Raw genomic sequence first — 23,748 nt, 5'->3', positions numbered from 1 at the left:
GCATGGATCATAAATTCCACAATCCAACCTGAAAACTCAAACTTTAGGTTGCCTCTTCCTCTAATAATGATAATCCACACCAGGGCATTCCTGACTTGTTTGGCATCTCTGTTTTTGCAGAACTTGAATCAGGGCACAGGGCTTCCATGTCTTCTCTTATTCCTCATCTCACCTTTTTTCAAATCCAAGGTCTCTCAACTTCTGCATTATTGCCATTTGGGGCTGAATAATTCCTTATTGGGGGCATGGCAGTGGGAGTAGAGACTGTCTTGTCCTTTGTAGGATGTTTAGCACCATCCTTACTTCTACCCACTATCTGCTAGTAACTCTCCTGTCCCAATTATGACAACTGAAAACTACTCCAGACATTGCCAAATATCCCCTTGCAGGCTGGTGGAAGGGAAAAGGAAGGGGGCAAAACTGCCCTCTATTGAGAACCACTGCCTGCGAATGCTACTAAGAATCACCTGGCCACCAACAGACATGGTTTTTAAAGAAACCTTAGATGTGTGTAATTTAACCAAGTTCTCCACCCTGGCTGCACATTTGAATCACTGTGATATTTACAAAAGAATAACTTGGCATTAGTAATTTTTAAAAGCTCCTCAGGAGATCTCAATTTGTAGACAGGATAAACATATGTAGTTAGAAGTCATAATACTCCTAAAAACTTTTTAAAAACCAACCAATTTTCTTTCAGACTGGGAGATCATGACCTGAACCCAAGTCAGATGCTTAACTCACTGAGCCACCCAGGCGCTCCATATCAATTTTATTTCACATAGGAAATATCCAGGTAGTTTCAGAGCAAGAAACACATTCCATGTTGGTAGATGGTTGGTAGAGAGGCCACGGGAGACATTTCACATTTACTTTTCTGTGATCATCACAAAGCGATTGGGGAACTGGATACCTCTGGGAAGGCTGGGCTTTTTAACAGTTTGACTGAGGATGCATCACTTGGTGTAGGGCGATTTCTCTGGTGCTTGTGAGTTACAAGCTTATGGAGACAAAGTGACATCAATTAGAGAATTTCACAGGGAAGAGCCTGGCCAAGGGGAAATTACCCAAATGTAATGTTTGTGATTGGCAGGGAGGCAAGGAGGGGGGAAAGGAGCAAAATTTAGCAAGACCAAGGAAGAGAGGCCTTTTAATAATGTTATTCAGCACATGAAAAGTACAATCAAATTGCTACCTCTTTGCTTTGTTAGTGCTTCAGTAACAGTATAAATAAAATTATATGATGAAGGTCTTTGTATTTTAGGATCCCAGGAACATTATGTCCAGAAGATGTACACGTTCTGGCAGCTGCCAATCCACGTCTTCTGGCCAGACAAGAAGGGCTGGCCGAGATTCTTGGCCAGTTATTGATCTTCAGAAAGGTGTAGGATGCATTAGATGAGGCTCAGCTTTCCATCTGACCTTCAGCAACTCACTTCACTTCCCTGGGTTTTTGTTTCTTTATCGAGAAAATGGGAAGCATGGTATATACCTCAAACAGTCACCATGAGGATTAAATTAGATAATAAATATGAAAGTGTTTTGTGAATTGTAAAGCCCAGTAAGGTAATGCTATCTTTCCAGGGACCTTCTATCCTGAAGATTCCTCTAGTCCAGGATCCAATGGCTTTCAGTTTTGACTTCTGGGGCATGTGAAGAATAATGGTTGAGTGCAGCCATTGACTGCACTTGTCAAATGTCTATCCTCAAATGGACAATCAGTTAAAAATGCAGAGTGATGTATTTTTCATGACTGAGGTTACAGTTGTATTTTAGGTTATTATACTAAAGACAGGGAAATTAATTGGTGCCCTCTAAAATGCAAAGAGCAAGAGATTAATCTGATAAATGGTTTCCATTAAAAAATTCCATTTGGTTTCCCAAATTTATCTTGTCTCCTGAGGTTTCTGAATGCCACAGCGTCCTTCCCCTGTGCTTTTCAGCCGTGTTCTACTGCTTCCTTTATTCCTAGGTTTGAAGAACAGCTGTATCTATACAAATATAGTGGCACAACATAACTACATAGTTCGCCCTAATTCATGGATATATTAACTAAAATCACTATTTTGTCTTTCAGTTAAGTTTTGGTTGATATTCAAAATGTAATCTTTGTGGAATTTGTCCAGGCTTTTATAATGCTACTTCATACAAGTAATGCAGCTAAGATCATCCAAATAAGTCCATGGTCAAGGTTTTAAGTGATTGGCACTCACCTAGTAATAAGGATTCCCATCAAAGGATGAAATAAACAGAACAGGGGACAATCAACGCTATTCTGGGGGAAACTGGTGGAGAAGAGGTCAGCATTTGCAGACTTTTACTTGAATGCTTTTACAGGTAGGTGCCTCACATGGCTAGTGGAGAAAATGAAGCTGCCTGGATGCCATCTTCTGAAGAGAATACTAGTTCAGCCCATTGCAAACCCAGGACTGAGCACACCACTACATTATCACACTAAGTTCATATTTATCTGTTTTGTCCTCCGATTGTTCTGTCTCGAAGTCTGGGTCAAGATCTGGGTGGTGGATTTCAATGACAAGAACATAGATGAGGCCTCCAATGACAGCGCCAACCAAAGGGCCCACTACAGGAATCCACCAGAAGTTATTTCCAGCCCTGAAACCAAACGAGAAATTAGTGATATTGCACTTGGCTCTTTCTTCTGTATGATTGTCTACGTATACACTAAACAAGCCAGTCTTTCTCATGCTCACGTTTCCCTCTTAACTCAGCAAGAACTAGGCATAAGGACACTCACTGTAACTTGGCAACCATCATCCGAGATTTTCCATATATCTGATTTCAGATGATCTATTCCATTTTCCTATTAGTACTCTTAAGAGAATATGTCGCATTTCTTTTCCTTTCAGATAGTATAGTCCCTGAACCCACTGTCAAAACTGAAGGCATCTAGGGATAGTTCAGATTGATTACACAGGAACTGCCTTTCTTGCATCCTGAAATGATGAGTCCTGGGGATAATGAATGGAAAGGTGTGGAGGGTTTTCTGGGAATCATCTATGAGAGCAACCACAAAATAAACAATCAGGAAATGATTGTCAACGAGTGAATGAATAAAGAAAATGAAAGATGGATAAAATGAATTACCTACTAAATATAATTTAATTGCATGCCGGTTTTTTGAGGTCGCAGCTTAAAGCTACTCTCTGATAAGGTTTTTGTGCCATGATTCTGTCTTCTACAGAAGTCTTCAATGTCAGTACATTATACTAAAAGTAAAGCTCTAGGAGAAAACACGTGCCTTTGTAAATTGTCATCATCTTTTTCAGAGATGAGAAATCGATTTAAATAGGTCTATAGGAAGGAAAATGATCCTTAGAACTATACAATACTGTGTAAGGATATTCACATTTCAGATAAACCTTTTTTAAAGCAGGAGAATGGTAAACACTAATATTCAGGGTGATGTGGAGGACGCAGGGGAAATAACAAGAGCAAACACATATTCTTGAGGACGTCACAGTGTCCTAGCTGGGAAAGGTTCATGACTGTCCTTTTTATCATTCTGCTTAGTAACTAAATATATGTCGACGTGGCCTTTTGTTTCTATCACAGTTGGATTAGAAAGGATAGTAAAGGAAATGAGCCCTGCCCTTGAGCTTCATTCTTCCATCTGCATGGTGGTCTCTTCCACCTGGACTAGCCAAGCACTCTGAAATCAGATCATGAATGCAGGCTGGAGGGAAGAGCACTGAGGGTGAGCACAGCGGCCACCAGATGTCACTCTTACTGCACAGAAGAGAGAATGCTGCACTTTCCTGCTCTTTCAGGGCCCCTTCACAAGCCCCCAAATAAAGGAGGACTTACCTAGGAGAGGCACATGGGCTTTAAAGCGCTAGGAGCCTTCTCTTTGGTAAACACATGAAGCAAGTATAAGCCATCTAATTTGTGTATCATTTCCTTTCATTCATCATGATTTAGTAGTGAATCTTACTGTCATTTAACAGATTAGGGTCCCAGATATCTGCCAGGACACACGTCCTCTTTGACTGGCTGGGCTCTCCCTTCTGTCAGGGCTGAATGTGTTGTGCTGATGTCCCAAGTCGTAAATCAAGGTCCTCACCTGTAGTATCCTGCCTGCCTCATCTTACAAGCCCACGGTATCATTTGCATGCTGTGATTGGGAAACGTCTGTGTTATTTGCTTGAGGTCATACCATCATCAGGGATTCATTCCTTTGGCTAAACTATTAAAATATTAACAATATTCCCAAGATCCTTCACCCATGAATTCATTAACTCCTTAATGTGAATTAGTGGAGATTGCTTAGATAGCAAACATCTTAATATTTAAGAGAAAAGCAGTAGTCAGCTAAGGTGTGTTGACTTGTCCTCATCGGACCCTGTGGTGCCCCACTCTGCTATCATCCCCACTGACTGTCTTACAGTGACAAGTGAGGACATGAGAATAAGGCAGTCTTGGTTTTATCTGAGACCATGGGTGTAGATCCAAGCTGAGATATCTTCTGAGATGCTTATTAGGGATAGGGAACCCTGAAAGGATGGGAGAGTCCAGAGCACTGTGGAGACCTGTGATCCTTCAAAGGTTTTCTTGGGAATTTTTGAAGATTACCAGCCACCCAGCTCTTTCCGATTTCTGATCCTCTAATCTCTCCTTATTTATCCATTTTTTGTAGTGATGTCAGACTAATTTTGCTAAATTGGAGCTCAAAACATGTCAAACTTCTGCTCTAAATCTTTTGCTATTTCCCATAATCTACAGAATAGGGAGTAGCCAAAACCTGACTTTTTCCTTCTGGGAGACTAGATCCTCTGTGATCTAACAAGAGTTGTCCTTTCCAGGCTTCTTCACGCACCCTTCCAGCTAGACTAGATCACGTGTTATTTTCACATTCTGTCTTTGTATATAGCAGCCTCTCTGCATGAAATAGCCTCTCTGTCCCCTGTTTAAGGATGTCCAAATACTATAAAATGCCCCTACTTCCACCCCTGTAATTCTTAAATTTAGAGCTTAAAACCTCTCAGGTCCTGGTGTTAATGAGCCAATTCTTTAATGGCATTTGACAACTTCAACTTGTGTTAAGACCCTATGCTAACCCCTCAGACAGAACATAAATAAAGGTGAAGGACGGTAACGGGGCCTCATCATCTCAGCACAGCTCCTTGAATAAGAGCTCAGGTAGCTGCATGGATGGATAAATGAATGCATGAAGGGAAAGGATCCTGATACAGACAGACATGAGCTCAGTTTAGCACTAGGTGATTCTAGCACTTTGCCACTGACGTGATCTGCACACACTTAATAAAGCCAAGAGAGAATAGGCAACGTCTGTGTTTATCTTAGAGCCACCATTACTCTTAGAGCTTTGGATGAATCACCAAGCAGGGCTCAAAGGGAGGCCTTTGAGGCATCTTTGTTCCAGGGTCTGTGTGGAGCTAATTGAGGTGACCTGGTCATGGGGGCAGTGGTCTCCTAGGATGAAGCTCAGGAAGGTGGAAATAACAAAACTCATAGGTTAATTCTGGGCTCTGGGAATCTTTCTGACATGTTTTTCATTTTATGTTGGAAGAATACGGAAGATCCTTCCTAGTTGGGGATGCTCTAGTGACAATCATTCCGGAACAAGGGCTCCTCACCTGTGGTACTCTTAACACTTTGTCCGAATAATTCTTTGCCATGGGGACCTGTCTTGGGTATTGTAGGATGCGTGCCAGTATCTCTGGCCTCTACTCACTAGTTGTCAGTTATGACTTTCGTCTCCACCCTCCCCAGTTGTGACAACCAAAAATGTCTCCAAGCATTGTTGAAGTCATTGCTGAATTTTCTGGTTGGAAAAAAGTCACCTCTGGTTGAGAGCCACTGCTCTAGAAAATTCACTGCATTACGGTTTCTTAAAGATAGGGGATGTGGCTTGATTTTCTTCGTATCCCTCATGTCTTAGGACATGTCTGGAATATAGTGTTTATGCATTATTTCATTCAGACTTTTATTAACTTCTATGAACCTCTGTATATGCCAGGCCCTAGTCTTGTCACTGTAGGTGCAGCAACGAGGAAACTGCCAGGTCCCTGTCCTCAGGATGCTTATACTCTAGCAGCTTTCAGCCCTGTCTATGGTGATGATCTGACTGGTATCAGTTATTTTAAAAGCTAGTGTTTCACACTGGTGAAGACAACCCAAACTGACACTTAAGTCATCACATGTGCATGACTATATGTACAGATCAGCATTTAGAAATACTCAAGTCTTCTCTCACAGCAAATATCAAACTAACATTTCTTCACACGTGTCTGTCCTGCCTCTCTTTCTCTGTGTTGGAGCCCTGTTTCTTGATGAACCAAAGTGAGTTCCTTCCTCAGAGAGAGACATGATAAATAGGGGACTGACCACTGTGATTTTATGGGGCAAAAGTGAGAAGGAAGAAATGGGTACAGTTTGTCCTAGAAGACTGGTCCTAACAGTTGGCATATTTCCTCAGCACATTCTGAGGTAGAAAGCATGGCGTCTTACCATTTCTTGTACACAGGCTCTCTTTCATGTCTGTTATACCATGAACTTCCTACTCATAACTCAAGACCCAGCTCAGCTCTCACTTCTTCAGTGATGCCTTTTCCAGTTTCCCCAGGCATAGCTGGTTAGTCACTCTCTTCTTTTTTTTAATTTTAAAACATGTTTTATTTATTCTTGAGAGAGAGACAGAGCATGAGCAGGGGAAGAACAGAGTGAGAGAGGACACAGAATCGGAAGCAGGCTCCAGGCTCCCAGCTGTCAGCACAGAGCCTGACATGGGGCTCAGACTCCCAAGCTGTGAGATCATCTCCTGAGCAGAAGTTGGATGCTCAACCGACAGAGCCTCCCACGCACCCCTGGTCACTCACTAATCTACATTCCCTCAGCACTTACTTTTAGGAGTTGCCAGAACATTTATTATATTGCCGAAGGCTAGTGTCTTAGGTGATTTGGAAATTTCCTTATCTAGCACAGTGACCGTAGCACAGATAGTGGTCAGTAGAGATATGCTGAATGGGTGAAGCATACATAGCACGGTTCCCTAGAAAGAGCCCTGTAGTAGCAGAAGACATAAATTCTTGCCCCAACTTTGTATCAAAGTGAATCTTCAGACAAGTTATACAACCAAAATATTCACATAAACTCATATACCAATTGAGAAGTGATTATTATTATATAGGGCAAGGCTATCTCTTTGGAATTTGCTTGGAGCCTCTCTCTCTGTCTCTCTCCCTCCCTCTCTCTTTTTCTGTATCTGTGCCCATGTTTGTCTCCCCCGCCCCTCCCCCACCACACCCCATGTCACAAATCACTAGTGAAACATCCCACACTGATGACCAGCATGTGCCCTTAACCTCCACGTTCCCACCTGAACTCCCCTGGACTTCTACAGTCCAAATACAGCTCTCCCCAGTAAGGCACAGCATGAATCTTTCTCTCTCCCCCAACACTGCTGTTACTTACGTGAAGACCTCAAAGCCCCATCCTGCCAAAGCAGTGAAAAGCCTGGGACTCAGGTCTCGAGCTGGGTTCATGGCACAACCACTGTTCAGTCCCAAGGAGGAAGAAATGACAATAATCAGGAGGCCGATGACAACAGGCTCTAGGCCTCTGGGGACTCCCAAATTTCTGGAGTCAAAAATGGCAAAGACAATCATGAGGAGGAACATGGTGGCCACTACCTGCAGAGGGAGAAAATGTATGAGGATTGAACTTGTATTCTGCTCATCTGCTCATGTCAAATTTTACCCCTTGTTAAAAAACAAACCTAGTAATGGCTAACACACATTGGTGAGCACACTGTGCCAGGCCCCCTTCTCATCAAAGCAATCCTAGATGTGGGTGTGAGTACCATCCTCGTTTACACATTAGCTACATGCCAAAGTCACACTCAGTCAGCAGTAGTTAGGTGTGGACCCAGGGAGTTCGGCTCCAGAGAATGCTGCCTTCACTACATCATCCAGCTCGGCTACTACCCGGCTAACTAGGCAATGAACTGAGTCCCTCAGGTAGCTGGTGAGATGCCAGTGGATAAGTGGGCAAAGGAAATGAACAGAAAAGTCATAGGAGAAAAGTAGAATTTTAAAAAAAGTGGGAAAATCTGATTTGTGATGGAAAAACGCAGGTGGTACTAAACGTTACAGAAATGCTGGAACTAAACACACCACTCTCAAAAGGAAAGTCAGCAGTAACTTAGTAATATGCATTAGAGAAACCCATAGAAGTATCTCTTCAGTTTGGCCCAGCTAGGTATCTGAAAACCATACTGTGGAAATAATCTAAAATATGAAAAAAAATAATAAAACAAACAAGCTCACTTCAGCATTATTTATAGTGCTAAAAAACTAGAAGACCTCTAGAAACACATCAAACAGGGAAAGAGCTAAAAATAATGAAGGAGTGTCTATTTATGATCTACTCTACAGCCATTAAAAACAATAAATATAAAAGCTGTGTGATGATATTTAAAAGTCCTTATGATATTAAGTAAAAATATGCACATTGTATTTGACATTTTAAAACGTGCATAAGAGAAATATTGTAAGAAAATATTATAAGAAATACTGTAAGAAATACAATAATAGGTATTCTAAAGTGGCGCATTCTAGTTGGTATTTTCCCCACTGTCTATTTTCTGTATTTTCCAAACTACTGCTTTTCGTACTTAACAGCTAATTGATGGACACTATTCACTGAATACCTATTATGTGTATTTCATATGTTTATCTCATTAACATTTTATAATAACCCATTGGATAAATCCTATTATTATTTTATTATTATTATTATTATTATTATTATTATTTTAAGTAATCTTTATACCCAACCTGGGGCTTGAATTCACAACTCCAAGATGAAGAGTTGCATGCTCCACTGACTGAGCCAGTCAGTTGCCCCAAGATAAACCCCACTATGACTCTCAGTTTACAGTAGGTGAGGAAACTTGAGGAGAAAGAGGTTAAGAAACTTGTCCAAGGGCACACAGCTCATAAACAGAAGAATCTGGATGAGAATCGGGCAACTGATTTTAGAGTTTTATCTCCTCATTTCATCTGTTTTCCCAAACAAGAAGATTAAAAATATTTGTATTCAAAGAATCATGTTCTCCCAAGAGCACTCTTCCCTGGAAAGTCTTTCCCCACTCTCCCAGGCAAGATGGAAGCTTCCGCCTCTGAGCTTCCATTTCACTCTGACTTTACTCTTATCACAGCCCTGATCACCCTACTACAGAGGAATCTGCCTACTTGTCAGATTGGGCCCCAGACCCTGAACTTCTTAAAGAAGGAACAGCATGGAGCTGTACCTGGCTCAGTAGATGCCAACAAATACCAGCTGAATGAATGACTGTTTATTAATAAATTGTGGAATATCCTTGAACAATATTTAGAGCTAAACAATTTAGTAAGCTTGAGATAAGTTGACTCAGAAATATAGCCCTGGTGGCCAGAGTTCTGTTGTGTGTCCACTAACAGTCGGTACTCTCTGAAACTCCCAGCAAAGCCTAAGGAATACAGAGCCTCCAAGGGTCGCTCATGGTTGGAGCACCAGGGTTTTCTAATATTTGTTTTCTCTACTTAGCTATACAAAATAACTGGCTTAAGCCCACGGCCCTTAGAGAAACTGGGAACTCACTCAGAGAAAAGGTGAATGAAGTGAACATAGTGACTGAGGCTTAGGAGATGATATGGGGCTAAGCCTCAGGTGAGAGATGGCAACCCTCAGTGAGGCTGGCCCTCCACTGACCGGAAGACCAAGCATCTTCTTGTCGCCAGGATACTTGGTGGCATGTCTTGAAGACAGGAGTTGGAAGAACATGTAACATGCTGTAAGACTGCATTACAAGAACAAGGTTGGGAGGGAGAGAGGGCTGTCTAAAGGCAGAAAAATAAGTTTGTTGAAGGATTTTACTGCTACCTACCGTGTATTATGCAGGTATTTATCGATGCCATTTACCTGAGGCTTCAGAAGGTTCTGAGTGACTTGTTCCAGGGCAGATGCTTGGGAAGAGGCAGGGCCGGGCCCTGTCTCCCAGCACACTGCAGAATTCAGAGGGAGACTTGTGCCACTCCCGCCCCCGGAGTGGCTGTGTGCCAGGGATGGTGTGGCCCCACTAACTCTCAGGAGAAGCAAGGAGGACATCGCTGCTCTAGGACTCGGGGGGAAATATGTGGGGCTGGAGGCTTCACTTTGCTCCCCACGTTCTCCAAACAGCCTGAGAGCACAAGGAGGTGGCTCTGAGTCCCAAACACACTGAGTGAAGTGTGGAAGGAAGACACTGCCCTTTTCGATGCACCCCAGGGTTTGCGAGAGAAAGTCAGCATTCTTTCTCTCTTACCTCTAATGGAAAGGACCTGAATTCACAGGAGAAATCTCTAAAGGTCCCTCAGCAGCTCTTGACTCTGATCCCCTCTTCTTCATTGAAAGATAAACTGTGCCTGAATTTAATGGAAAGTAGGATCCCTGAAAAACCCAACCATTCGCCATCCCCCAAGTCCATTCTGAGGCAGCCCCCTTACTGACTCAGCAACTGCTCCAGTCAATGTGGACAGTTCCCGCTCTCCCTGTCCCCCTGGCACTTTGAAGCTATTGTCACCTGGACAGTCTCTCTCACTTGATAGAGACTGATGCCCAGAGGGGTAAAGGACCCCACATCTTGCTTCCAGCAGTCTGCTCCCCCCCATCCTCCCCCCTCCTATCTTTTCCTATGTTGCTGTCCCAAGTTTATGAAACAACTACCCTCCTGCTCCTTTCCTTCAGGTGACACCAGTTTTCCCTAGTTTCCAACTGGCTAATCCAGTCTTCAAGCTGGAAAGGATTGTAAAGGGGACACATCCCACAATGTCCATCATCTGGTGTTTTAATCATCTGGATTCAAGTTTCCTAGCCCTAGAGGTTACCCAGACAGGCCTTCCACTAGATAGGCCTAATGACTGTTGTCCTGTGACAAAAGGGTCTATATTTAGGCCAGCCCCAGTTGCTAGAAAAGTCTTCCTTTTATTGAATATAACTTTATCTCACCATAATTTCATTCATGTATGGATTAAATGTTTTATAATTAATATATAAATATTATTGTACAAATATTATATGCTTAATATATAAGTATAGTACTAAATACTTATTGAGCACCTGCTATGTACTAACTTCCACCAAATCTCCATGGAGGGTATACATGCCAATTCTGACTTTTTTGCACTTGACCCTCCTTCAAATCTTTGAAAGCTCCTGGTACATGATGATACATGATATACATACCCCCCCCCCCCACCAGCTCCTGCACACATAACCGTCTCTACAGCAAACATCCCTACTCTCCACTCATTGCTGTGTGACCTTTTGGGTCCTCTCAGTAGTATGCCCTCTTGAAGTGTGACATTTGGATGAGTCTAATACTCCCAATATAGAAATAGAGTAAGACCCTAAAGTACTTCATTTGAATACAATCCTTCTATTTTTTTCAGCCTATGATAACATTCCTTTTTATGGCAGCTACATCTTTCTGTATCTCTTCCACCAAAACAAGAAAATAGGAAAAATCATTCCAGCTCATTTTGGCTCTTCCAGATTACTAATGTGACTCCTAAAGTCCAGTTTCCCATCTAATTATCTTCAGTTTTGCACTGTTCCTCTTGTTTTTAGGTGATCATTTTGTTCTTCACTAGATTCTAAGTTCCTGGGCAGAGTTCATTTACAATACATTTTCCTCATATTATTCACTTTATCCTTACAAGTAGTCTGATAAGTGCTACTACTGTCCCCACTTTACAAATGAGAACCTGTGACTCCCAAAAGTTCAGTAATTTAGCTGAGGTTACTCAGGGAGTTGGGGCAGAGCTGTTACTCAGTCAGACTCCCAGTCTTGAATCTTCACAACTCCTGTTGACTTGTCAGTCCCTCCAGCTCCAGACAGAGGGCTGAGCATATAGAGAGTGCTCAAGAAGGACTTGTTGCCAATTGGGTTTATTGATCAAAGTGGAAAGGAAAAAGGCTGAGAACATGAGGGCATACTTCTTTCATCTATCTTAAATGGAGGAGATCCATTTTATATGCATGCTCATTCTACCCTGCTCCATCGTGTCAATCCTGATCACAAGAGAACAACTTAGAGCTGCTGGATATGCCCTCTCTCCTTTTTTGCCTCCCTCCCATTCTCCTCCCTCCCTCCCTCCCTCCCTCCTTCCTTCCTTCCTTCCTTCCTTCCTTCCTTCCTTCCTTCCTTCCTTCCTTCCTCCCTTCCAGGTTGACCAACAATCTTCCTGGGATACGATAAGGAAGGAAGAGACTATCAGATTGACAATGTTGGTCCTCCAACAAACTGACCAGAATAACCATGCTATTGGATACATCACAGATGCATGGGTGCAGCTTGTTTAAATGTCAATAAGGCAGAGACACTTCTGGTTACGTTGAGAGTTTAGATAAACCTATGCATATGAGAAGATGCAGAGCATCAATGACACTCTAGGGTGACTCAACTACCACACTTCACAGTGCTCAAATTGAGATAGAAATGTCTCTTCTCATGGCCTCCACATTCAGATCACAAAAGAGACTAATCATGAAGCATTCCCTATTTGCCCCTTTAATGGTTGAAATTCTAGTCATCTGCTCTTTTCTGGACCTCAACCAAAGTGAAACAAGACTATGTACTAAAGAGGAGGCAGAAAACGTTAGTGGTATCAACTTTGGTAAAGGAAAAAACTTGTTAAAAAAAAACCTTGGGTTATGCCTAATGACCTCTTACTTTGGAAACAGCCTTTCCTTTCTGCTAGCCTATAACCCAACTATGTTTTCTCCTTATTACATCATATCTTTTTACCAAGTTAGATCTTTGTTAAATGTTCACTTACTTGGTCTGCAAATGCATTCGTCAGGGACAGATATGGAGCTGGGTAGGTTGCAAAAATGTGTGCTGTTGCATTTTCTCCCACGATGAGCAATTTTCCACCAGCAAAGGACATAAGTCCATCTATGGAAGACAGAGCTCTGGCACATTAGTGTCCTCCCCACAAAGCTGAGTGAGACCTATGTCCAGTTTGTGTTAAATAGCTATAAACACTCAGGTTCAGCGTGGCAGATCCACACCATTTGCCACTCCTCACTTCATAGCATGGCAGTTTTATGTTTTATTATTTTTTAAAGTTTATTTATTTTGAGGGGGGAGGGGCAGAAGGAGAAAAGCAGAGAGAGGGAGAGAGAATCCCAAGCAGGTTCTGCACCATCAATGCAGAACCCGACACAGGGCCTGAACCCATGAACTGTGAGATCATGACCTGAGATGAAATCAAGAGTCAGGTGCTTAATCCACTGAGCCACCCAGAAGCCCCCATAACATGGTAGTTTTAGACATGCCCAGAGAAATTCCAGGATGCCTTGTCAAAGATAGAAAGCCCTGGCTGCCCTCTACAGTTTACTCCAAACTTGAGCTAAATCCTTAGCCAGTGGGTCCAGGAAACTAATATTCTCTGGGGGAAATTCTTGAAATTTTTGAGATCAACCAAACACCAAAGTGGAGCTTCGACATACTATAGGCAGAACTCATCATTCCCAGAGGGTTGTCAGTGACCCTGAATAGGAGTCCAGAAGTTGGGGGCGTGTGTGGTACAGTGAAGACACCCTCAGAACAGAAGAGACAGCAGTCTCAGAGGACACGGCCAGCACTGGCCCCAGTCCCTCCTGCCACAGCAGCTGGCTCTCTGAGTTTCTGACCTGCTTTCCAATGCTCCGTCAGGCCTCTTAGGCTCTATTTCTCAGAAAGGCACTTTGTGGGAAGAAGCCTCCTTCCACATTGTATTTCTCTAAGGCACGGTTTCATAAATTCTAGTTCCTAAGGGCTTCAATTTGAGAGTCATAATTTAGGAGACTTACCTTGGGTTAGACAGAAGGAACTACTCTAACAGTTAATTTGATACAATCTCAAGATGTTTTAGATTGAAGAGTATTGGAAGTCAATTCTCTCCTTTTCCAAAGGAGGAAACTGAACCAACAAAGTCAGATAACTTACTTAAGTCACACAGCTATTTACTGACACAGCACAGAGTTAGAGGCTGGGTCTTCAATCACCAGGGCTGTGTTTTTTCCTCAGGACTATTGCAGAACAGAAGTCCTGGTTGTTGGACAGAAGGAGGAAGAGATCCCCACCTAGCCTATTCTCAACTGTGCCCCTTCCTTCAAAGACTATTCCAGATTCCTTTTCTTTTTTTTTTTTCTTAATCAACTGAGACACCCAGGTGCCCCAGATATTTATTTTGTTCTAGTTATAGTTTGTAAATGTGATGCTTAGTTGATTTATTTTTTTCATAATATTTTATTGTCAAATTGTTTTCCATACAACACCCAGTGCTCTTCCCCTTAAGTGCCCTCCACCATCACCTTTTCTAAATACTTACTCATCATATCCTTTGCTACCAGTCAACACCTTCCCTCCAGCCAACTCAGAGAAAGTTTGTGGAGAAGCCACTGGTTTATTGCTTATTTTGTGCATGTTCACATTGTAGTACTGATTGGACCTAAAAATAGACTTCAAGTTCTGCCCTCTGTTTAAGCATATGACCATTTTCTTAAACAGGCTTCATAAATTTGTCCTAATGAGAACGTTGGCCCCATTATTTAGAACTTAGAATTCTTAGAACTGCCTGTCAACTGCAGATGACTTTCTGTTCTTGCCTAATCTTATCTCTTCCTACCAAGTAATTCTGACTTTCAAATTATGTCCAGCTCTCCTACTCACCATAGTAAATGCCAAAGAGGGTTGCAGCTCCTGCAAAGGCTCCCAAGAACTGGGCTCCCACATAAAAAGGAAATTTGTACCATTTCATCCGTCCGAAGAGACACATTGCAAAAGACACAGCTGGGTTGATGTGGCCACCTATAAGAAAGATAAGATGATTAGGGATGTCAGCAGTGGGCTAGGGAGAATTACTACAAAGAAAGTCATATCTAGAGACCTCAGGCAGATCTCGGTCCTCTAGGAGGAGGACTGTATGTGAAGGGACAGAGACTTAGGCATATGTGAGTGTGATTATTTGTGTGTGAGTGTGTGTATTGGTATTTGAGTGGGGAGGAAAGGGGGACTAATAACTTGCAAGTATCATTAGACACTGTTTAGAGAGTTTAGCTTTCTGAAAAGAGAGTCATATATAGAAAGTAACTTATACTCAGGAGTCTTACTTTCTGCCTATCTCTATTGTCAATCTACCATCTACTAGCCATCATGTATCCACTGGGCTTTATCTATAACCTCAAAGAGATTGATATAAACTGATAACTTCAATATGTTTTTAAGTCAATATATTTATACAACATATTGTGTAAGGTTTAAATCTGCATCTAGCAATTCCTCAGTTTACATCCAGAAGATCTAAAACAATCTTAAGATGGAAAAGAGAGGTCTAAGGGAAAATGAACTTTATAAGCACTCTGAGGCAGGGACCTCATTCTTCATCTTGGACTTCACATAAGGAAAGGCACGTAGCAGGTGTTCAAAATATCAGAGTTGAATAAATAGAGGACTTTATTCAGGTAGCTCAGATTATGAAGGCCTACTGAGAAGGAAAGTTGTTTGGGAATCAGAGAGGGTGTGTCTAGGAGGGTGCCTGGCCAAGCAACAGGGTGATTTCTCCTTGCAGAGATGAGCACTCAGCCTGGCGTACTGCTGGACAAGGCAGAGTGGTGTAGTGGAAAGAACATGGGTGCTAAGTGCAGAGAGTGCCGCCCTGAAGTCTTGGCTCTGCCAAGGTTGTTGTGATGATCAGATGATTCATATGAAGAGCCCAAGGGGGAACTGGGGCCCACCAGGCCCGAGATGAAAGTCTTATGTGAGCAGAATGAACCCGTTCAAGGTGCTGTTCTGGGCACTTTGTCCCCTTTCCCACATTCACGGACCATTCTGTGATAGAGACAACCTTAATATTTTATTTGTCATTACACAAAGGTCTTTTGCTTTTTCAGAAATGTATGCTGCTTATATAATGTTACATCAAAAACAACCATGGTACCCTAGGTAAAAGTAGGCAGCATGAATACTTAACAGGGGACGTTGCATAATTGAGGGGGGAGTTGTGAGTTCTGATTGGCCAGATTTGAGTGGCAGATCACTGGCATTTTCACAAGGAAGGAGGGTGTGGTAACTTCCTTCCAGTAAGGTAATGTTTTCCATTTCAAAACCGGATGCCATTTGACTTCACCAGTCTGTGACCACAAAATAGGATCTTATTTTTATTTATGCCCAGTATACATTGGTTATTTTTGGAATCCTCAAAGAGGGCCTCTTATGTGCCCACAAACCAGGATGTAAGCTGTAGCCACATGAGAAAGTCACCCCCACAGTCTTTCCCTCCTATTCCTGTGGCTGCTGAAACAACCAGTACCGATGTCTGTGTGGACGTCAGTGGTGGGCTGGTGTGTTGTCCCTGTGCTTCCCAAAGCCACTAGTCTTCAAGGAGCCTCTCTGGAGATGGGGAGGTAAGCTTCCTTTCCAACCCAGGGCCATTCTGTATTACCAGGCTTAGAAACTGCTGTACTTGTATTTTGGGGCCTCATAGACTCTCGTGAACTATTTGGTCAGCTCTTAACCCTCACCCAGAAACAACCTCTAGTGGAAACAGTCCCATCAGCTCTGTCTCTCACCCCTCTGAGCATGGGGGCTTAACCCGGATCTAGGGGCCAGATGGGAAGACTTCATACCATCTCTCATCCTCTCTTCCTCTTCTTGCTTGTCTCTGTCCCCCCCTTTTTTTTCCTGTGGTGACTGTACAAATCTCTGAGTATATCAATGGATGCAAACAGACATGAGCTGCAGTGGTGATAAAAGCTATTTCCTACACTGATAGAGTCTGGTACCAATTTTTCTAAATAAATATGTGATGATGTTCAATTCAGGGTGTTACGCAGGTGAAATATTCCCAAACTGTGTCACTACCTAGAAAACAGCCGAAAATGCACCCACATTTATATCCCACAGTTTGTAGAATCTGCACTTGTCGTGTGAAGGTATGGGGAGCCCTGGGGGGCGGCAGTGGAGCATACCGGGTGCTTGCTTTAAGCTACAACTCTGATCTGTGTCTGCTGTCAAGGCCTTCCCTGTAATCAGGCCTCGGCCCACTCAGGATGGTCCCCTGTATACTCTCGTGGTTAGGTAGGCAAAACAGCCCTAGGGTCACAGCAAAGGCTTGACAGGAGAGTGGACATATACAATGCTCATACCAAACAAATCACACATAGAGGCATCTCTAACCTGAATCGCCACCCCAGAATGTGAGTCCATGTGCTATGGAAAGTGTGCCAGCCAGGAAATGACTCTTCAGGTGCCCAGCCCAAGGAGGCTCCCCCAGAGTCCAGGCCATCATTCTTCAGAGTTCCAATGGCAGTATCTGTCACCAGGCCAGCTGGATTAATTGCACGGTCCCCTGGAAGGCCTGCTCTGCCCAAAGGCCCTGCTTGTAATGCTCTTCCCATAGCAGACCACTATGAATATTGTGCGACCGTGGGGACATGAGCTTTGCTGTCACGTAGACCTGCCTCAAATCTTTGCTCTGCTCTTTGCCAGCAGTGGGACTCCAGCAGTGTACTTAATATCTTGGAGCTCCGCTTTTCTTGGTGGGATACAGACAGTAGCGCCTGCCTCAGAGGGCTGCTGTAGAGAAAGGAGATCAAGTATGGACAGCCCCAGCATAGCGCCCAGCATGCGGTGGTGGTTCCCTTTCTTCCCTTATCCCCAACGGTCCTGCCTGTGTGTTCTGACCAGGCTGCTGAAAGATTCTGAGTGCCTTTGAGAGCTGGATCATTTCCACCGTGCTCTCCTAAGTTCCCAGACTACATTACGTACCATCATTTCATTTTGCTTCTCAGAACACTGTGAGTGGCTTCCAAGCACTCCACCACTCAGGGCAGAATTAGCCCAGGATCTGTTTGATGAGACCTGCACTTTCATGAAAGCACCAGCCATTTTGCAAGTGGCCTAAACTTTTCTGATTGCTGTGGGTAAACGTCCAGGGATTTCCCTCTCTTGGAGTGATCTTCACTGGGCTCTGCATGGGGTATCTGAGAATGGATTGCAGGCATGGGGTAGAGCAGGTAAAATATTCGTATTGATATTTGGATAGAATTTTGGAGGAAGAATACAATGCAGTGACTAGATTTAGGAATCAGCTAGTTCTGAGTCCTAGCCCCCACTTCTGTCTCTTGCTAAATGTTGCTTTTGCACAAGTCACTTACCGTTTGCTGGTTCAGCCCAAGCAACCACATCTATAAAAATAGAATCAAATACATATTCTTGCAGGGTTGGGGGATCCAAATAAATTGAGGTATGTAAAGCATCCAACACTAGGCTAGCACACTGGAATGGTTGGATTAACAGTAGCTGTTATTATTTCTATTACTTACCAGAGACCCCTCCAGTCACATAAATGGCCATTACAACTGCCATTGCAAATCCAACATTGATAGTGATAATTCCTCCAAAGAGTCCTCGACTGAGGATAGCTTGGGCAACAGAGCCACATCCAAGGACCTGGAATGAGAGGAAGCTTCATAAGTGAGGATGGCTCCTGTCAAAGACAATGGAAAGCCACAGGAACAAGAAAGGGGTTTTAAGCAAACACATGGATTGGGCTGCCTCAGGCTTTATGCAAATCAAATTATAATGATCCCACGATGCACAGATAGCAAAATGGTGGTTCTGAAGCTGTATCTGGGCTTACAGATGAGGTTTGCTGGGCCTGTAGTGTTAAAAATTTTTTCCCATCCTTGTAAATTGGGTAATTTCACACAATGATCCAGGGTTCTGTCTCTTAGTTTAAATCAAACTTCTTATTTGAGGCAGTTGTGGATTCCCTTGAGGTTGTAAGAAATAATACAGAAAGATCCCATGCACTTTTTACCACTGGTTCCTTTTCCTCAACCTGAAGATCTAGCAAGTACAGGGAAATAATTTCTTGGGGCAGAGTAGCAGCTGGCCACTCCCTTTAAACCGAGTTTGTGTGCTCCCATCTGGCTCACTTGCTTCACTCCACTCATGGAGGTCTCCTTCCTGCCCCTGTAAGAGAGCTCACAATCCCTGCTCTAGAAGTTCCCAGTGTCATCCGTCTCAGGCTCACAGTCATATGCACATCTGACGAACGGAAAGGCCATTTGTACCATGTACAAAGTCATGGAAAAGGGCATCTGATGTGCAAGAAAACAAAGGAAAAGTGAGAGGGAAATAGCATTGGCACTCTAGCCCTTCTCATCCCCATGTCTTTTCTCCCTGCGGAGGCTGTACTTTCTTAGGGAGCAGTGGCTGCCCTACTGCTTCTTGCACTCCCTCTGGCACCAAGCACAGAGCTGTGCTTATTGGAAGCACTCTGCAAACAGTTATACAGTAAAGATGCAGCACGACAGTGAGTCTTCCACAGTCTTCAGCTGTAGAGGATATTCTGGAGAATGGGATCAGTATTCAGAAATGTCTGGAACAAATATATTATGGTGCATCCACTCAGAGTACTATGCGGCTATATCACAGAATGAAGATTTGTGTGTGCCAAAGGGAAAGATCCCTAATATACATTATTAACTTTTTAAAATGTTTATTTACTTTTGAGAGAGAAGAGAGAAAGCACAAGCAGGGGAGGGACGGAGGATTCGAAGTGGGCCCTGCACTGACAGCAGCGAGCCCAATGTGGGGCTCAAACTCACAAGCCATGAGATCATGACCTGAACCGAAGTCAGATGCTCAACCAACTGAGCCATGCAGGTGCTCTTATTTATTAACTTTTAAGGAAAGTATAGAGCTGTGTCAAAGCACCTACCAACTGTATTTGAAACATATTACAGTAACACCTTGGATTCTAACTTGCTCTGCAAGTGTTCCACAAGGCAAGCAAACATTTCTAATAAATTTTAAGTTGATAAATGAGCGATGTCTTGCAATAAGAGTAGTATGTGATGCTAAACATCACATGATCACAACCAAGTTGATGATTCTTCTCTCTCTCTCTCTCTCTCTCACGGTGGGATCGTGGGCAAAATTGTCTCTCATGCTCAGATGCTCGGTCTCTGGCTGCAGTGTTTGGCAGAAATCAGTGATTTTTCAGAATGTTGGAAGGTGCCCACAACTGGCACTGGTATATTTGTTGCCACTTCAAAGCACCTATGGACAGTCCTCTGCTTTGACATACAACAGTGAGCTTAGGACAGAATGCTTTGCTTCAGTCTAGGTCAGGCTGCCTGCAGATAGAGACCCTTTCTTCTGCTACCTTATTGCCAATTACATTAAATACAGTATATGACAAGGGTTTATTAATATTGTACTGTAGTCAACATCCATGTGAGGGGACACAATGGTCCCCATGGAGCCAAAATTCCATTGAGCCAATATAGCAGTGATTCCATTAGTGGTAGTGAAAGTCATCCTACACAATAACCCTCCTGTCTCTTGTCTCCCTCACACAAGACACAAAGGTTTTCAAAGTCAAGTGCAGGTTAATTTGTTTATTTTTTTATATTTTGTATTTTTTTTACTATTTTGTATTATATTACAAGATTGTAATCATTTCTACATGAATATTTTTTGGTTGTGGAACAAATTATCAGAGTTTCCCTTATTTCTTATGGGGAAATTTGCTTAGATATACAAGGGCTTTGGATTGTAAGCATGTTTCTGGAATGAATTATGCTCACAGACCAAGGTTTTACTGTATATGTATTTGTTTTTAAGTGCATGAGCCATCCTGTGAACACAAAGGATTAGGAGATGGGATTGGATTCCATGAGGGGCGCTAGATGGCCAATGCAGATACTGGGAGAAAACTTTTCATTGCATACCTTTTTTTATTTTAACACCATATGTTTTAGTCTGTTTGTACCTCTGTAACAAAATACCACAGACTGGGTGTCTTAAAAACAACAAACACTTATTTCTCACAGTTCTGGAGACTGAAAGTTCAAGATCAGGATGCCAGTACGGTCGGGTGAAAGCCCTATTCTGGGTTACATACTTCTCTGTCGTATCCTGCAGAGCAGAAGGGACTGAGCAAGCTCTCTTGAAAATCTTTTAAAAGGGCACCAATCCCATTCATAAAGGCTCCACCCTTACTACCTAATCATCTCCCAAAGGCCTCACCTCTAATACCATCACCGTGGGCTTTAGGTTTTTAGAAAATGCATTTGGAGGACGGGACACAAACTCGACTGTAGCATCATGTATCTCCTAATTTTTAAAAACATGGGTCCTATATTTTCACTGAACAATTAAAACCATTTAATCATGGTCCATTAAGGAAATATTTGGTGAGGGAATGTTATTGGGAAAGGAAGATTAGTTACATGCAAGTCTGGTAGAAAAGCAACAAGACAATAAATGGCCATGAGCCATCCTCATGCTATGGTTTAAACAGCTAGTATGGACCTAGAGGAATAAGTTCTGGACTGTAGGATCATTAACTCATTGCTCTTTATATGCCGAATTGGCCAACCATTTTTCTAGAATACATGGCTCAGCTTGGGTTTCATAATGAAAGAACAAAAACTTTAAGAAGGACTCTGCATCAAGTAAAGAATATTATTTAAGGGCATGTGAGGAAAGTTTTCAAAAATAAATATACTTAAGGAAAAAGAGATTAAGCATGTAAATGCCTCTAATCAGGAAGATCATAACCAGCCACTGTGTGTCTCTTCACAAAACGATAAGAGAAAAAGTCTGAACCTGAAGTAGGAGAGGTTGCACATAAACAATTTCTTGACAGTGATGGATTCATTCTAAACAGCTCCCCCAGGGTGCATTTGTGAGGTCTTTCATAGAAACATAATTTACAGACAGTAATTTAACACATATAGAATGATTTGATTTACTCTTCCCTGAAGACAGAGAAATTATCGTGATGGTCTTTCAATAGCCTCAGAGATCCCCAATTCTAAGACTCATCTCAGTTCTGTCTACTGGACAGTAGGTTTAAGTAGGTGGACTTATTATCTGGAGGGAAGCTCTTGGGCTACACATCACACATGCACAGGCGTGGCTCCAGACCCTACACTGAATCCTAAGTGAGGCTGTGATAGGAACATGTTCCCCTTTCCTTATTCAAAAACATTCCCTGGGTCCATTTTGTAGCCCATCAATTTCACTTAGACTTGGCCTAATTTTTTCTAGAATCCCTATCTATTATAATAACTCTCTGAATTAAAACCACCACCACATTGGTGTCTTTCTTTTTAATTTAAACTGAATTAACTGCCCTGTGTAGAACTTCCAAACTGCATTTTGGCAGCATCTTCTACAAACAAGAATACAAGGTTACTGACAGCTGACATGACTTGATTTAGAAAATGAGGGGTAATGAGACACATCCCGATTAGGCCAGTCCTGAAATATTACTGTTTTCTATACAAACATCTTCCCTCTTTTATGGTCTGATGTGCATGCACTTGTGCTAGTCCAAGGGGGCAAAAAAAAAAAAAAAGCTTTAAATGGCCCAAGTGGATTCAGGGAGGCCACTGCCTTGTCAGATTTCATTATTATTAGTACTCTCCTCTTCCAACCTAGATGCTGAGGTTGCTTTCTTGTTCTTTCCTCAGAAGGGTAATTGATGCTGTCCTGCAGGAAAGGAAGGAGGACAAACAGTGTGGGGACTTCCCTGACTAGCAGAAATTGCCACTCAGAAGATTTCAGCCCATATTTACATCATTGCTTTAAAAATTTTAAATACATTTATTATGTCCTGAAAGGCAATGAGGAAGTCAGGTAACTACCTTCTAGTATCACCCCTTGCCTGCCTCCTCCCACCGGAATTTGCCACAGAGGGAAGCAGATCTTGGATATCCTAATGTATCATAGCCTGATTGCTGGGGAATTGGTCACCCACTCTAGTTTCCTTCTTCTGTGTGCCCAGTGTAGTTTTCTTTTTTCTTTTTTTAATAGTTTATTGTCAAATTGGTTTCAATATAACACTCAGTGCTCTTTCCCATAAGTGCCTTCCTCCATTATCACCACCTCCCTTCCCCTCCTCTCCCCCTTCAACCCTTGGTTCATTTTCAGTATTCAATAGTCTCTCAAGTTTTGCTTCCCTCTCTCTCCCCAGCTCTCTTTCCCTCTTCCTCTCCCCCTGGTCCTCCATTAGGTTTCTCCTCTTCTCCTGTTAGACCTATGAGTGCAAACATATGGTATCTGTCCTTCTCTGCCTGACTTATTTCACATAGCATGACACCCTTGAGGTCCATCCACTTTGCTACAAATGGCCATATTTCATTCTTTCTCATTGCCATGTAATACTCCATGGTATATATATATATATATATATATACACACACACCACATCTTCTTGATCCATTCATCAGGTGATGGACATTTAGGTTCTTTCCATGATTTGGTTATTATTGACAGTGCTGCTATGAACATTGGGGAACATGTGCCCCTATGTGTCAGCACTTCTGTATCCCTTGGATAAATCCCTAGCAGGGCTATTGCTGGGCCATAGGGGAGTTCTACTGATAGTTTTTTGAGGAACCTCCACACTGTGGTCCAGAGTGGCTGCACCAGTTTACATTCCCACCATTTCCCATTTCCCTGATGATGAGTGATGCTGAGCATTTCATGTGCCTGTTGGCCATCTGGATATCCTCTTTGGAGAAGTGTCTGTTTATGTCTTCTGCCCATTTCTTCACTGGATTATTCATTTTTTTGGGTGTGGTGTTTGGTGAGTTCCTTATAGATTTTGGATACTAGCCCTTTATCTGATATGTCATTTGCAACTTTCTTTTCCCATCTGTCAGTTGCCTATTAGT

At 42.6% G+C, this 23,748-nt stretch overlaps 1 protein-coding gene across 1 annotated transcript in view; it reads right to left on the bottom strand.

Moving 5' to 3' along the window:
* Positions 1 to 755: 755 nt before the first annotated feature.
* Positions 756 to 23,748, bottom strand: part of AQP9 (aquaporin 9) — a 48,515-nt gene continuing 25,522 nt past the window's right edge. The window contains exons 2-6 of the mRNA XM_029950727.1: positions 18,376 to 18,502; positions 14,723 to 14,860; positions 12,843 to 12,961; positions 7,456 to 7,673; positions 756 to 2,616 (exon numbers count right to left, since the gene is read on the bottom strand). Of these exons, the coding sequence (XP_029806587.1) occupies positions 2,442 to 2,616; positions 7,456 to 7,673; positions 12,843 to 12,961; positions 14,723 to 14,860; positions 18,376 to 18,502 (777 nt within the window). The 3' untranslated portion in view covers positions 756 to 2,441. The remainder of the gene's footprint in view (positions 2,617 to 7,455; positions 7,674 to 12,842; positions 12,962 to 14,722; positions 14,861 to 18,375; positions 18,503 to 23,748) is intronic.

This window comes from Suricata suricatta, chromosome 9 (assembly GCF_006229205.1).
Source record: "Suricata suricatta isolate VVHF042 chromosome 9, meerkat_22Aug2017_6uvM2_HiC, whole genome shotgun sequence".
In the NCBI taxonomy this organism is placed as follows: domain Eukaryota; kingdom Metazoa; phylum Chordata; class Mammalia; order Carnivora; family Herpestidae; genus Suricata; species Suricata suricatta.
This window is presented reverse-complemented; position numbering and strand designations above follow the sequence as displayed.